The 14033-nt window shown below is 43.5% G+C and overlaps 1 protein-coding gene across 24 annotated transcripts in view; it reads left to right on the forward strand.

Annotated features, from left to right (window-relative positions):
* The window catches only part of DTNA (dystrobrevin alpha), a 342834-nt gene extending 329627 nt beyond the window's left edge, over window positions 1-13207 (forward strand). For 16 of the 24 annotated variants that reach the window (XM_050941967.1, XM_050941964.1, XM_050941966.1 and 13 more), the window contains one exon: window positions 10469-13207. In XM_050941967.1, coding sequence (XP_050797924.1) covers window positions 10469-10627 — 159 coding nt within the window. In that variant the 3' untranslated portion in view covers window positions 10628-13207. The remainder of the gene's footprint in view (window positions 1-10468) is intronic. The other 8 variants (XM_050941971.1, XM_050941972.1, XM_050941981.1 and 5 more) reach the window with 1 other exon arrangement.
* Window positions 13208-14033: the final 826 nt, after the last annotated feature.

Genomic DNA, 14033 nt, shown 5'->3' on the forward strand with positions numbered 1-14033 from the left:
AGGACCTGTGGTAATAGCGTACTCCAACCCTTATAGTCAACGTTGGGATTGACTGAACGTATCGTGGTTTTCAGAACCCCGATTTTCCGCTCTACAACACCATTACTTTCAGGGTGATATTTTAAGTGAATATGGAGGGAGGCCCCCCATCCCAACACCAATGCTTCAAAACGCTTGCTGGTAAAAGGGGGTCCCCCATCTGCTTGAACTTTGGAGGGCACACCCCATGCCGCGGCCACCTGTTGCAGCGCCCCAGCCACGGCCGCCGCCGTGGTGGTATTCAGGGGGATGCAGTGAGTTTGACGGGAGCCCAAATCCACCACTACGAGAGCTTTTGGGTGGCAACGGGCTCCGGGTAGGGGTCCCATTAAATCTATTTGCCACACTGCGCCGGGAGGAAAGTACTCTGCCGCGTACGCCCACCGCTCGTAACGCGGGCGGTTTTGGGACTTGATTTGTGCACACTTAAGGCAGGACTGTACTATCCTTTCGCAGTCCTGCCGCCGTACCTCGGGTTTACCCTGAGCAGCTCGGGCTAACTGACCGTATAAGCGGCCGCTAGGCAAATGCCCCCAATCCTCATGAAGCCATCGGAGGAATGGATCGGTTCTGAGCTGGGGCTGTTGCCCCAGACACACTTGGGGCGCTTGAATTTCCCTCATTTTTTGGTCCAATTTGGAGTGGAGGGGGTCAGAATTAGGACAATGCGACAGACAATGGGTTATAAACCAGGGCTGGGAGAACTTATGTACCAGGCTGAAAATAGTGTCCCACAGGGGCGTAAATGTTGTGGGGTTAGCCTCTCCCGTGAGAATGCTGAGACAAAATTGTGAGTCTATGCCCAACACGACTTGAACAGAAACGGAATGGGCCTGGGTAACGTGCTGGGCAGCGAGAAGGACCCCATGGACTTCGCTATGCTGGGCCAATGAACCCGGCGGGAGGAGATCAACCTGGAAGTGGTCGCATTTAGCACAGAGGACTCCTGCCTGGGGGGTCGGGGAAGTGCCCCCGTTGGACACAATCCAGGGGTCATATTTTGTTTCTATACACAAGGGCTCCGAGGCTGCTGGGAATCGGACATCGCTCGGCAGCGATTTAAGCGTCCATTCCCGCCACGTGACTTCCCCCAAATAACACAGCTGTTGCCAAGTTAGGCTGGTGCCGTGAAAACTGGGGGGGGGAGCCGCGTGAGCCAAGGAATGAGGTGTACCTCTGGGCCGATCAGGGTTCCTTTACTAGATAGCGGAGCCCAAATGCGCGCCTCACCTGCGGCTAGCAGCATAAGTCCTATGGGTCCATATTGATACTGAGGGCCCTTGAGCCGTCGGGCCCAGTTATAGACCGGTTGCCCGTCTTGTGATACTGAGTACCCATAATGATGTTGTGTAAAGAAAAGGGTAATGGTAAAAGGTGAGTCCCTTTTATATCGCGCCAGCCGTGGGTTAGAGGCAAACCAGGCGGCTATTCGTTCCCGGCTCTTTTGGGCCTCAGGACTCCATATTTCCCGTTTCCGTTTCGACAAGAGGGGCTCCGGGATCGTTTCAAGGTCTATGAGGTGTTTATCCGGGATAAAGTGTCGGTGATAATTAATTAGGCCTAAAAGTCTCTGTAGTTGCTTTTTACTCTCGGGCGGGTCTGTTACCCAAGGGTCTAGAAGTCCCGAGGTAGGTTGGCCACAGTTGTAGGGGTCATAATGTTGGCCTAAGAAGGAAAAGCTTTGAGAGGGCACGAGGTGGCTTTTTGTCTCATTAATTTGCCACCCATTGGCCTTTAGCTCAGCTACCACGGTGTTAGTTACGTGTTGGACTATGTGTTCGTTGGGCCCAATTATGATTATGTCATCCACATAGGCTAAAATGGTGGTGCCCCCAATTCCTTCTACCCCTTTTAAGGTTTTTGCAAGAGCAGACGTGGCCAAGGCGGGGGAATTACAGAACTCCTGAGGGCACACCTTCCACTGGTACTGTGTGCCCTGGAACGCGAAGTTTAGGATTTGGGGTTTGTCCTCTAACGGGATTTGATAGAACACATACTTTAAATCCAGGGTGCAGGCCCACCTCCCACTGGCATTGCTTAGCTGTTACCGTATTTCTGGAATGGTGGCCAGGCCCGCAAATGGAAGGTGTCAGACTCGGCTGTTTGCTTGTCTATAGTCGATGACCAAGCGAAATTCAGAGGGGTTGCCGGGCTTGGGGATACCCCAGCCAGGCGATAGATAGTTTGACGTGGTTGTCTGAGCTATCCGTCCCTCCTTTAATAATTGGTTGAGCAGTTGCTTAATGAGGGGGATGCCTTCAGGCTTCGTGGGAATAGGGGAAAATTTCCATGAGCTGTTATTAACCAGCTCGGGGCTATAAGGGGGGGGGGGTGTCGGGCGACAGGGTGACAGGCAGGGCCTGACAGACCTGTTTTTGTAATCGTAGTCGTTTTATATCCCCAACCCCCAGCAAATTTGTTCCTCCCAACAAAGCCTTAACTTTCCGCTTGTATCCTTTATGAATTAGAGTAAAGCAGATTACGGGTTTTTCTTCAATGCTGTTAAGACCCTGAATAAACATAGTAGAACTTGTGGGTACATGCGGTACATCAGGTTTAATAACGGAGATTTGAGCTCCAGTGTCCAACAGGAAAGATACAGGGGTGTGAAGGGGTTTGGGACCGGCTACCAATAGGGTGTAATATGGTCGCTCATCCCATGTCTACATGGAGGCCGGGGCGCACCTGGCCTCTACTCGTTTTTTGTTCTTAAATAATCGTCCCAGTCCTTCCATCCTGTTTCCCCAGGTCTTGTTGTTGAGATTTAGACATCTTCCGCAGTGCTTCCTTGGGCACCCCCTTATGTAACAGGAACCCAAAAAGCGCCCTTTCGGCCTTGGTACGTTCAGGGTGCTTAGGTTGACCCTTATTAACAGGGTTCTCTGCTGGAAGGGCTGAGATGGGGCTCTTGGGGGCTTGTGGCATCCGAAGACAGGACATAGCCTCATATAAAGTAATAAGAGGTTGCCCAACCCAACCGTGCAGCAAAAGGGTTCCCCCTGTGTCAATCGGTGGGGCGCCATCTATGGCTAAGTCCACTGCATCCCTGTTGACCGGGATCTGGGTGGGGTCCCCGACATAAATGAGCGGCGTGTTGGATTGGGATTGCTGCGGATTCAAGTTCAAGGGCACCGTCTGTGGGTCCCACATTACGATGGATGCCCCGGCAATAGCCCATCTGATTTCATGGGGTGTATTTATGCTGCCGGGAGGTATATACATGCCCTTAAAACTGCCCTTCGTGGCTAAAGAGGCTGCGGCTGGTGTAGTAAGTGGCCAGACCCCGTTTCTTAAGAGGTTATGGCCTGAAAATCCTCCCAACCAGGTGGACGTTTTGGCCAAGAGACTAGCCTCCTCCCTGTTCACTATCTCTGCCCCGTGATCCAGGGCCAGACGGCCCAGCCAAACGAGGGCGGGCTCGCTTTCCCCACGCCTAGTGTCTACCATTAACTCCTTCAATTCTGCCTTAGTGCGGGTATGATATTCGGTGGTAGTAGTAATTTGGCCTGTATTAGAGTCCACCTTGCTTTTTGTGATAGCGACAGGCATTGCCTCTATCCGCATCTTCTCAGGCGCAGGTGGGGCTGAGGGGAGAGCGGGATAGATCGAAGGGGGGAGGGGGGGCTTCATAGGGGTTTGGGTTTCCGCCAGCCTGACTCCCGTCCTCCTCCTCCTTGTCACTCATCTCGCTTTCTGCGCTATCGGTGCCATTCGCGGCGGCCTGTTTAGCGGCAAACATAGTGCTTCCATGAAGGACCGCACAGAGGTCCAGCGCTTTGTTCAGTGTGCTGAACAAGACCGTGGACACGTCTTCCGACTTATACTCGTCCGGTCTAAGTTTCTTTGACCGCTTGGTCTGTTCTAATTCCTCCATTAATTGGTTTAGCAACCCGTGGGCTGGGTCACCCGGCTGTACCCGAGGCGGGGGTATGAGTTTAGAAACGGTGGCCCCGGATTTTTTAACGATATGGCTACACTCCTTCCAAATACCGGACGGTGTCTCAGTCCGACTAGTATCCGCGACCCCCGTGCACTGGGGTTGCAGGGAACTATCGGCAGGCTGACATTTAAACGTGGGATGGCAATGGAGGAGACACCCTACAGCGGTCAGGGTTAACGAGGTCGTATAGCTTTTTGACCCTGACCCTGACTCTATAACGCAAACCCAATCTAGGGTGGGCCTCTCAGATTGTCTGCTGGCCACTTGGTGAAATTGTAGGTGTTGAAATTGCTCAAGCTCAGACTGTTCACGGTCCCCACTATGTCACGGGCACTGGCCCTCCCGAAGGCATCCTGTTCGTGACGCCATGTTGATCACTGATTACTCTCGCCCTTCGCTCCACCGATATGGTCACATGGTGCCCGTTATCTACCGGGTAATGAGCTTTGGGATAGGGCGGAGGCTCGATCACTGGATGTCCCCGGGAGGGTTGACAAGTGCCCCGAAGGTAGCAATGGGGATAACGCAAACAATGAGTCGTGGGGTTAAAATTGAGGGTTTATTGAATGGGTCACAAGTGAGGATGAGGAACAACTTAATACTAGTTACAACTTGGGCCTACAATATAATACTAGAACAAATAATAAAAATACTGCAATTACAAACAGAAGTTGACCCTGGTATCGCTCTAAGTCCCAGTAGTTATTCAGGTCCTTCCAAGGGTTAGTAAAGGTCCTATTGGTGCTATTATTAAGCATAAATGCAATTACTCGTCTAAGTAAAAAAAAGGCAATAAGACAGTTAAAGATTGCCGTGAGACTCAGGCCAATCCCCCTTGCGTTCAAGGTTTCCTGGTTAGCGGGTTTCCCCTCGCAGGAGCCTTGGGGCGGCTGGAATCGGCTTTCGTCTCCGGCTTACAACACGATTACAGGCTCAGTTAGTTAGCAGAATTAGCAGCTAGGCATACTTACACACACAAACCACAAACGTTTCATTACCACCGGCAGACGGGTAGGCTTCTGAGAACACGGAGCCGAGGGAGACTTCGAGTTGATCAGGGTCGGTTACGGGAACAGGTTTCTGCGTTTTCTCCCTGCCCACTGCTTGCACGGTGGGCAATTTATAAGGGTAATGACGTGTTCAGTTTTTTGGCCAGGTTTCTCCTAATTAGGAGATTTACAGGTGCCTCGTTACCACCCTCGGGGGGGAGGAGGTTTCCTGGGAATGGCTGACCACAAAATTTGCCTAGCCCCAACGGTTACTTTCAGGAAATGTTTCTCACTTGAGAGTACGTGCATGCTCGTTTCCTGAACATGGAGGCCAGGGCAAAAGCTACCTAGGGCTGTGAGACTAAAACCAAGTTGTACAAAAGTACAGATTATCTGAAAATGTGCATCCTCGCCCTGGTTGGTGGGCTTTGAAGGTTCAGTTAGCATCTCATCTCTTGGCTCTTTTCTGAAACATTTGACGTTAACGCAGCACATGATGGGTGGGATTTCTGAAAGCGCTCTGTGTTGACTTAGCTCTACTTCTGTTGCAGTCTACGGTAAAACACCTGTTGACATCAGTGGGAGCAGTTAGGCCAACACTGAGCATTTAGAAAATTCCATCCTCTGAGGGAAAACTTGGCCTCAATGAAAGCGATGGCAAAACTACCTCTGATTTCACTGGAGTCAGGATATCACCCTATATTTTTATCCTAAGACATCAAACTGTGTTTCATCAATGCCACATCTGCACAGGATTGTGTGATACAATTTAAAATAGTCCCCTCAAGTAGTGGATAGAATCCATAGTACGCAAGCCCATTTACTTCAGGAAAAAACAATGCCTCCTTTGTACTTTATTTGTTATTAATATTTAATCACTTTGGAAAGAGAAACTCCAAACAATTTATACAGGCTGCAGTGGTTAAAGCACTAGCTTGAGTCCTGCCAACTGCGTAACTATAGCAAGGGGCTGTCAGATCTGCATTTCTATTTCTTGGGAACCCCTGCTGTTGACTATAAAAAGCAGTTATTTTTAGAGATCGTATTAGCCAACAAATTCTGTATAGAAATACTATCAGCACTGTATTGCACAGGTGTTAGGTGAAAGGCCAAGTGATTTTTCTACCCCAAAACAATAATCCCCTGGAACTGCTCTTATAAAATGAAGTTTATTAAGAAGAATGAGAGGACAAGTCAGAACAGTGCATTATAGACATGAACACAATTATATGATTGACAGACTGTCACAGAACTCCATTTATTTTCTGATTTATAAAGCTATACACTTCATCATTATTATTTAAAATTATTATATCCTATTTGCATTTTGGAATAATGCTACGGGAAAGTCTCTGGAAACGATCCTGAAAACATCTGGTATAAATATAACAAATGCAGTCTCAAGAGAGCAAGTGGGTTCTTGTAACATATAAAATATAATTTAATCATGTTTTCAATTTAAGTTTTTCATATTAAAATAAGTGGCGATTATTTTTATATACCGTGTGAAACTAAAAATAGAACTTGAAATTGTCTGAGCATAAACATTTTTAAGTTATTTTACTTAAAACAGAGTTTAGGCCTAGTCTGGTTCCCATAGCTGCCAGTGGACTTTTGCCAATGACATCAGTGGGAACAGAACCAGGCCACTACTGAATGCAGGTGTGACATATTAAAGAGGGGTAAGTTGTGGCATGAGCTTGGTCCCATGTGAACTTCAACTTATTGTATTTTTTAAAGCAATATCTTTGGTGGTGATGCCATGGCAACATTTACTCAGTCACATCCAGTTCATTTTTCAATTAGTGCTTATTGTTTTTAAAACAATTATAAGGTGTGTAAAGCTCCTGAAAGCCATGCTTAAGGTACTAGCATGTAGGAGAGTATGGGGCGAAGGGGATTCTTTATTAAGTCTCACTTTAAATTATTTTTATTTGCATTTTAGTTCTCTGCTATAGTTGAGAGCCAAATCCAACACCCATTGATGCCAATGAGAGTATTTTCCTTTTACTTCAGTGGGCTTAAATCAGGCCCTAAATTATGAATGTGAAAGGAACAATTTGCCCCTATGTTCCACTCAGGCATATTACACTCAACTCAAAAAAGGAGTGAAGCTAGAAATGTGAAACATGTCTTGCTTTTAGATCTCTGAGACTTTAAAGCAAGAGAAGTGGGAAGAAAGTTCAGAAGTTTTGTTTTATGAATGTTTAAAGTCAGAAACATCACACGTGCACACTAGATTGTTTTGTGTACATTTTTTTCAGATGCATTGTAATGATGTTTTGGTTATCAGTATATTTGTTTAGGACACCTTAGTCTACTGGAACTCAATAGAGCTTCTAAGATCCACAAGCCAAGTAGCTTTAGATCCACAAACGTATAGTTACAGTGACAGTGATAGACTCAGGAAGTCACTCTATTAAAGTTATCAAAGAGACGGTTAAAGGGTAACTTGATCACAGGCTATAAGTGCCTACCCGGGGAACAGAAATTTGATAATAGAGAGCTCTTCGGTCTAGTAGATAAAAGCACAACATCTGATGGCTTGAAGTTGAAGCTACACAGATTCAGACTGGACCTAAGGCACAAATTTTGAACAGAGGATAATTAGCCATTGGCACAGTTTACCAAGGATTGTGGTGGATTCTCCATTTGAAATTAGGATTTGATGTTTCTCTAAAAAATATGCTCTAGTTCAAACAGGAATTAATTCAGCGAAGTCCTATGGCCTGGGTTATACAGGAGGTCAGAGTAGACAATCTTAATGGTCCCCTCTGGCCTTAGAATCTATGAATCCTATGAAAAAAAAAATCATGAAAGGATGTGTACAATTAAGTCAGTTCTATTTAAAGACGCCAACATTAGGAGACTTCTCTCTTCCTTTGTGAATTTTTAAGTGTATCTGCCACACTTGTCTATGGGTGAGAATGCCACTGCGCTAGGGAGTCCTAAGCATGGGTCCAGAACCAATAAACTTCCATGTAGAGCTGAGCAAATAAGTGATTTTTTTGGTTTGGTGCCTGAACCAGGGGCATGGGCAGCTCTAGGCATTTTGCCGCCCCAAGCACAGCTGGCAGGCTGCCTTTGGTGGCATGCCTGCGGATGGTCCGCCGAAGCCGCGGGACCAGCGGACCCTCCACAGGCATGCCGCCAAAGGCAGCCTGCCTGCCGCCCTCGCAGCGACCGGCAGAGCACCCCCAGTGGCTTGCCACCCCAAGCACGCGCTTAGCGTGCTGGTGTCTGCAGCTGCCCCGACCGGGGAGGTGGAATTGGGGGGGATGGACGGTTGCTTTGAACCAAACTGAACAATTTAGTTTTTCTCATCAAAACAGAGAAAAACAAAAACCAATTGAAGACAACATTTCAAATGTTGATTTGAATCAACATAAATGACATTGCCAAAGGAAATGTCGATTTGAAAAAAAAAGTCAGAATGGTTCATTTTGACATTTTTGAAGTGTTTGTTTTCAGATTTTTTTCAGCCAGAACTATGTCAAATTTGACCCAAACTTGCAAATAGTTTTGGAGCCCTAAAGAATGTAACTCTCTCAGCAACTTTAATACTTGCCAAAAAAAATTGCATTTAGCTTTACTTATGTGTTCTGCTGGCAAAACTTGTAGGATCCCAAAGCCAAATAGTTCAAGGTTTATATATTATTCTAAAAAGGCACATTAAATATAAAAATAGCATTACATGGAACATTAAGTTTGAAAAAAAATCAAGCTCTCACTATGTAATAAATTTCAAAAGTTAGGTTATTTCCATCCTGCTATATTAACTGAGCTACAGACCACATGTGTAATATTTTATTTTTCCTATTTAATATGACTTTTAATGTATTATTCTTTATTAGTAGTTTATAACGCAAAAATATCAGAAATGCAGTGTGGCCAAATTAACTTTGGAGGAGCGACTTTAACGTTCAGTGCATGATTTTTCAACTTTAATGTTGCATGAATACTAGGATTTTTTTAATCATTAAATTATACTACAACAGGAAATAAACTGTGGATGAAGTTATAAATACGGGGGGGAGGGGACTCCGCTATTACTAATCACTTGAGCTTCAATTTGTGATTGATTATGTCATTAGTAGAACCCTTCAGTGTATATATAATTCTGTAATTCAGTGGCACTCATTTCTTGTACACAACCATCTCTTCATCCCAATGCCAGGTCTGGAACAAAAATAAGCATCCTGGAAATCTATAATAACCCCTTCTCACACCCACAAATATTCATCTAAGGCATAGTGTGTGTACAGTAAATTAAAAATTTGCTGAATTATATACAATGCTATAAATGGATCTTAATGTTCTGGCCGCCTCACACATCACTCATACTTTGCTCTTGTGGATTATAATGATGCCATCAAAAACTATGAGCTGTAGCTATATTTATATATCCTTAAAATTACCTAAATAGGAACCAACTTAAACTGCAAATTGAATCTTTGACGTTTAAACAAATTCAGATACCTGCCCTCTTCCACTCCAAGTTTTAGCCTGATAGAATAGAAAAAGATCCATTGTCCATAGATTGCCATCCCATATGTTACCAGCAGCAGTACTGCAGGTAATTTGACCGTACTAAATAGTTCAGGGAAAGAGGATAAGATAAACCATAATCCCTTTAACTTTGAAGTGGGGAGGTATAAAGAGGAGGAGAGAACTATGCTCCCCAGGAGGAATATATCAAAAGAACATGTTCCCGATGTTGCCAAAACTAGTTCCTCGGATACGCCTTGGAACATCAGAAGTTTTCCATCACTAAATAAAACTTGGAAGGGTCCAATTCTAGAAACACATGATGCCATTAATTGCGTGGGATAAGAAAACACTCATCAAAGAAGAGCATCTTGCTTGAGAGGCACAATCCAGCATTATTTTTGAGCTAGTTACATTCTCGGCAGATCAACTTTTACACTCCTAAGATGAAATTAACCTGAAAGTGTAGGTTCAGTGCGAGCTGCTCCAGCCTGCTTAAATTCCCATGTGGGGCTGTCGGGGGGGTAGGGGTGCTGCTAGCAGAGTGGCTGCACATGAGTATCTGCACCTCCTGCACACAGTAGAAATTATCTCCACACCAGCCCAGCCAGCATGGAGGGCTACATCTTGGAGCAGGAAATGGGAGCATCAAGAGATCTGTGTTTATGCAATTCCAGTTGCCCCAGTACCCTGTATAAATAGCGCAGAAGGTTTCAGGCCACTACTCATATCCACCAGAGCTGGAAGAGTGCAGAGCAGTCCTAAATTCTGCCCCTGTTTTGTGGGAGTCGATTCCAACTCTTCTGTAATTTCCCCTGCATAGAGCTTGAATAGTTGAGGTTTACATAGATATAGTGGGTTTCACCTTTAATACCTAAGTTGTAACCAAGAGAATTGGGTGGCTTTTTGTTTTCTTGATAATGCAGCATGTGAAGAGTTTGTTTGAAATGTTTGTATTTGTGTGTTTTAAGGCAACTTTCCCTTTTAAAAGTTTCTCCTAAACGTTGTTTAGCAGGCAAGCTGCAATCAGACAGACAACGAAAGCTATGTAAGAACTGACGATGAGGAGAGCTGCATTCGAACCGATGACGAAGAAAACCTGGCTGCAAACTTCACAGAAGAATGGAACCAACAAGTGCAGCATCTCTTGACAAAAAAATCAAATGACTAACTAATTTCCGAGGACTGTAGCACAGTACTTTTGTTCTAAGAGTTCTAGTTTGTAGGTGTGTGTTTTGAGAAAAAGACTTTTGTTTAAAGCTAACTTATATTAGCTACATCTTCTGTAACATGGCTCATTACCGATGAAGAAAGCAGGCTGAAATGTGTGCTGCTGTTACAAATAATAGCAGTATCCACAAAACATGTAAACTCTTTGCACACGATGTTGAACCTATTCAGTTTACAATGACAATACTCTTTATACATTTCAGTTTGATTTCTGAATACTTCAAGATTTTAGTAGAACAGTTTACTATACACTGTAAATTTTTCTTTCAGAGAAAAAATAAAAAAGCTACAATTATGCATTTAACACTGAATGATTATACTCCTGAGTGTATATATTTAGTAGCCCAAAAGCAAAGTACCAGACTATGTTTGCAATTTGTTTAAAAGTCTTTTACATAAGACTTGTACAAAATGCACTAAAAAACCCCTCTAATTTAGGGCTAATGTGTAACTTAGGAATGTTTTCTTTCAAAGTAATCTAACAAATCAGCCATAGAAGTTAGTGTAAATATTTTTTTTCCAAATAGATATCATATACAAAAGGCAACATTCAAATAATATAGAATCTAGTTTTTAAATCAGCACAGATCTTCTTAAAACTGTGAACTATGTTTTGAAATACTCGTTACTAAAGCTGTTTATAAACCACAGGTGCCATAAGATCCCTAAACTGACTGAAGTTATGTATAATCTTCCATGGTATTGTTTCATTGATGTTTTAGCTTTAGTAAACGTGTTCAACAAATCGGCTCTTTCCATTTTTTCTTTTCTCCATCATGTTATTTTTGAGGCCTTCAGCTTTAAATATATAGGCTTAAAGTGCGCTTTTGATTGTTTCCTTTCATTTCCAAATGTGTATTGCCTTAGCCAGCCACCAGATGTTCTGCATGCATTCTTGGAAATATGTAGTGAGACTCGTGGAGCTGAATGGAGACTTAGCAATCAGTGAAATGCACAAGGAAAACAGAGTTGTTGTTTTTGAAAGAACAGGCAGAGGGTTACAGAACTAGAGTATTGTCTCTGCTAGTAACTCTTAACTTTTTATCTTACCCAGGGGAGAATTATGAGAGAAAGTGGGCCTTTTCGATCATGCAGGATAACAAATTGAAAATGTTAGTTGTATAGTGCTTGCCTTGCCCTTACTGTTATCTTAAATGTAGTTCTGACCAGAGTTCGAAGTGAAATAGCTGGTAATATCTCACATAGGACATTACTTAGGAATGAAGTGACACTGTCTAGCAGCCCTAAAAATTCTAGGTTTTCATACAGATAGACCACACCTGGCGCGGTTGGTCTTCAGTGACTGATGAGGTACTGATGTAAAACAGATTAAAGCACGTCTGTCTAACCTTTCTTTCATGGTAACATTTTAGAATGTGTCCTGGCTTGCTCCATAGCTTGTCCCAATAAATTCACTCGCTATATGTCTGTACGCGATCTTTAGTCACATGGCTGTTTCACTGACATTGAGTGTTAGGGAATGTATATTTGTATGAAAGAGTTACTTCTATTTTTTTACTTTCATGCAGTACTATTGCTTATACAGACCCCCTTGCCCACATCTCCTTGTATATCTGAGCCTGGTCTCAGATACCCAAATTGACACTCCTGCAACCAGCTATCTTCACGTAGGCTTTCCCCTACTCCTTCCAATCACTGGTCTTTGCTTCTGTGGTATAGGCCAGCCTGAAAAGGTAGGCACCATACCTATGATGGCATATGTCTCCTACAGCCTCTTCTCAGGAATGGGTGAGCCTTCCACTAGTGCCTAGCACTCAACTCTGAAAACTACTACAGTGAAGTTACAGCCAATGCTGTCAGCTCAGGATTCAAGTCAAGCATTTCCTGAACACAGACAAAGTGAGCTAGCACACAACTACATGCCATGGCTGACTGATTCAACAACCTATGTTACATTTAATGGCATCTAGATTAGCTACTTTACCTAACTCCCATGTCTCTGTACACATCATCATCATCATGCTGAAAGTAAGTGCAATAGTATAAATCCATTGCCAGGGCTCCAGGATTAATATAGTGAAAAATGTTGACAAACCAACCAGTTTTCTCTCAGGCTGGTGTTAGCAAGGCAATCCCAGACAGAGTTCTAGGTGACCTCTTCTACTTTAGAGCTCTGAGATGAAGCACTTTTTAGTTGGCTCTCCAAATCTCTAATTTAAGCTTTTGTTGGTTTTTTCCACCAGTGGTAAAGCTGGCTACATTTTACACGGTTGGTCTTTGACTGTTTGTCAGATATTATTTTGGTTGTGACAAAGTTACAGAAATGGTCCCCAGTAGTAGCCTTTTCTAACTACAAATGCCCAACCACAGCAGTCAAAACTCCCTGAGTGATTGACTGTCACCGGAGGGAAGGACTACTCAGTACTTTGCAGTCAGGACACAGGGATGTAAAGTAAATAGGGTTCTTGAATGTTGAACGTTGAGGAGGAGAATAGGTTATCTGTAAGTAGTAATGTTAACTAACCTGCATAATAAGGTGTGTGGCCTTTGTTGTGATATATGTATTTTCTTATATGCATGAGCCAAATTGTTGAATCATTATTTAGCACAGGTGTCTGCCTTTACTTTTAGTCATCTTCTCCCATCCTTATTAATTCTTGGCAATTATTGTAGATAGACCTTGTAAATAATGCAACCTCATGTTGCTGCAATCACATTGGTTCAATTCAGCAGAAGGAGCCATGAACAACAAGCACTCCACTGTGTCCTGAAGAGAGGGCATTTTTATCTTTGAACCAAAAATGTATGAAGAGTTACATCTTGAGGCTAACAACTGTAAGACATTTTTAAACTACTGTACTTGACACCACTTGAGACAGATGTAGAGACACTAAAGATTTCACACTATTCATTAGTATTGTAACAGAACTACTATTGTATGGGGTTTTTGTATTGCTGTTAAGTATTGTTTTGTGTGTGTGTGTGTGTTGGAACCTACTGGGGACATGTTATATTTTGAAGTGACTAAACTATTTAATTGTGTGTCTATATTTTGGAATGGAATTATTTCTTCATTAAAAAGGATTTTTAAAAATAAGTTACCAAGACTCATGTTTGGGCTTTATTTTGGAATTAGCATGTCTGTTTCCTGAAGCTAGAGTGAGGCTTTCTTCTGGAATAAAGGAAAGCAGCATTGTCTGGCTCAGTGAGCTTCACCTCTTTCTTTCCCACAACCAAAAATTCACTGCTTTTTTAAAGTGTGACTCCACATTACAGAATCCTTCCCACCAACTTCCCTCATGCTTCAAAAATGTCACTGATTTCTGCAGTGATCCAGGCAGTTCCTTTCATTTTCCCCATTCTGGTTGCTTGCATGATGAGTAGCT

This window comes from Gopherus flavomarginatus, chromosome 2 (assembly GCF_025201925.1).
Source record: "Gopherus flavomarginatus isolate rGopFla2 chromosome 2, rGopFla2.mat.asm, whole genome shotgun sequence".
Classification (NCBI taxonomy): domain Eukaryota; kingdom Metazoa; phylum Chordata; order Testudines; family Testudinidae; genus Gopherus; species Gopherus flavomarginatus.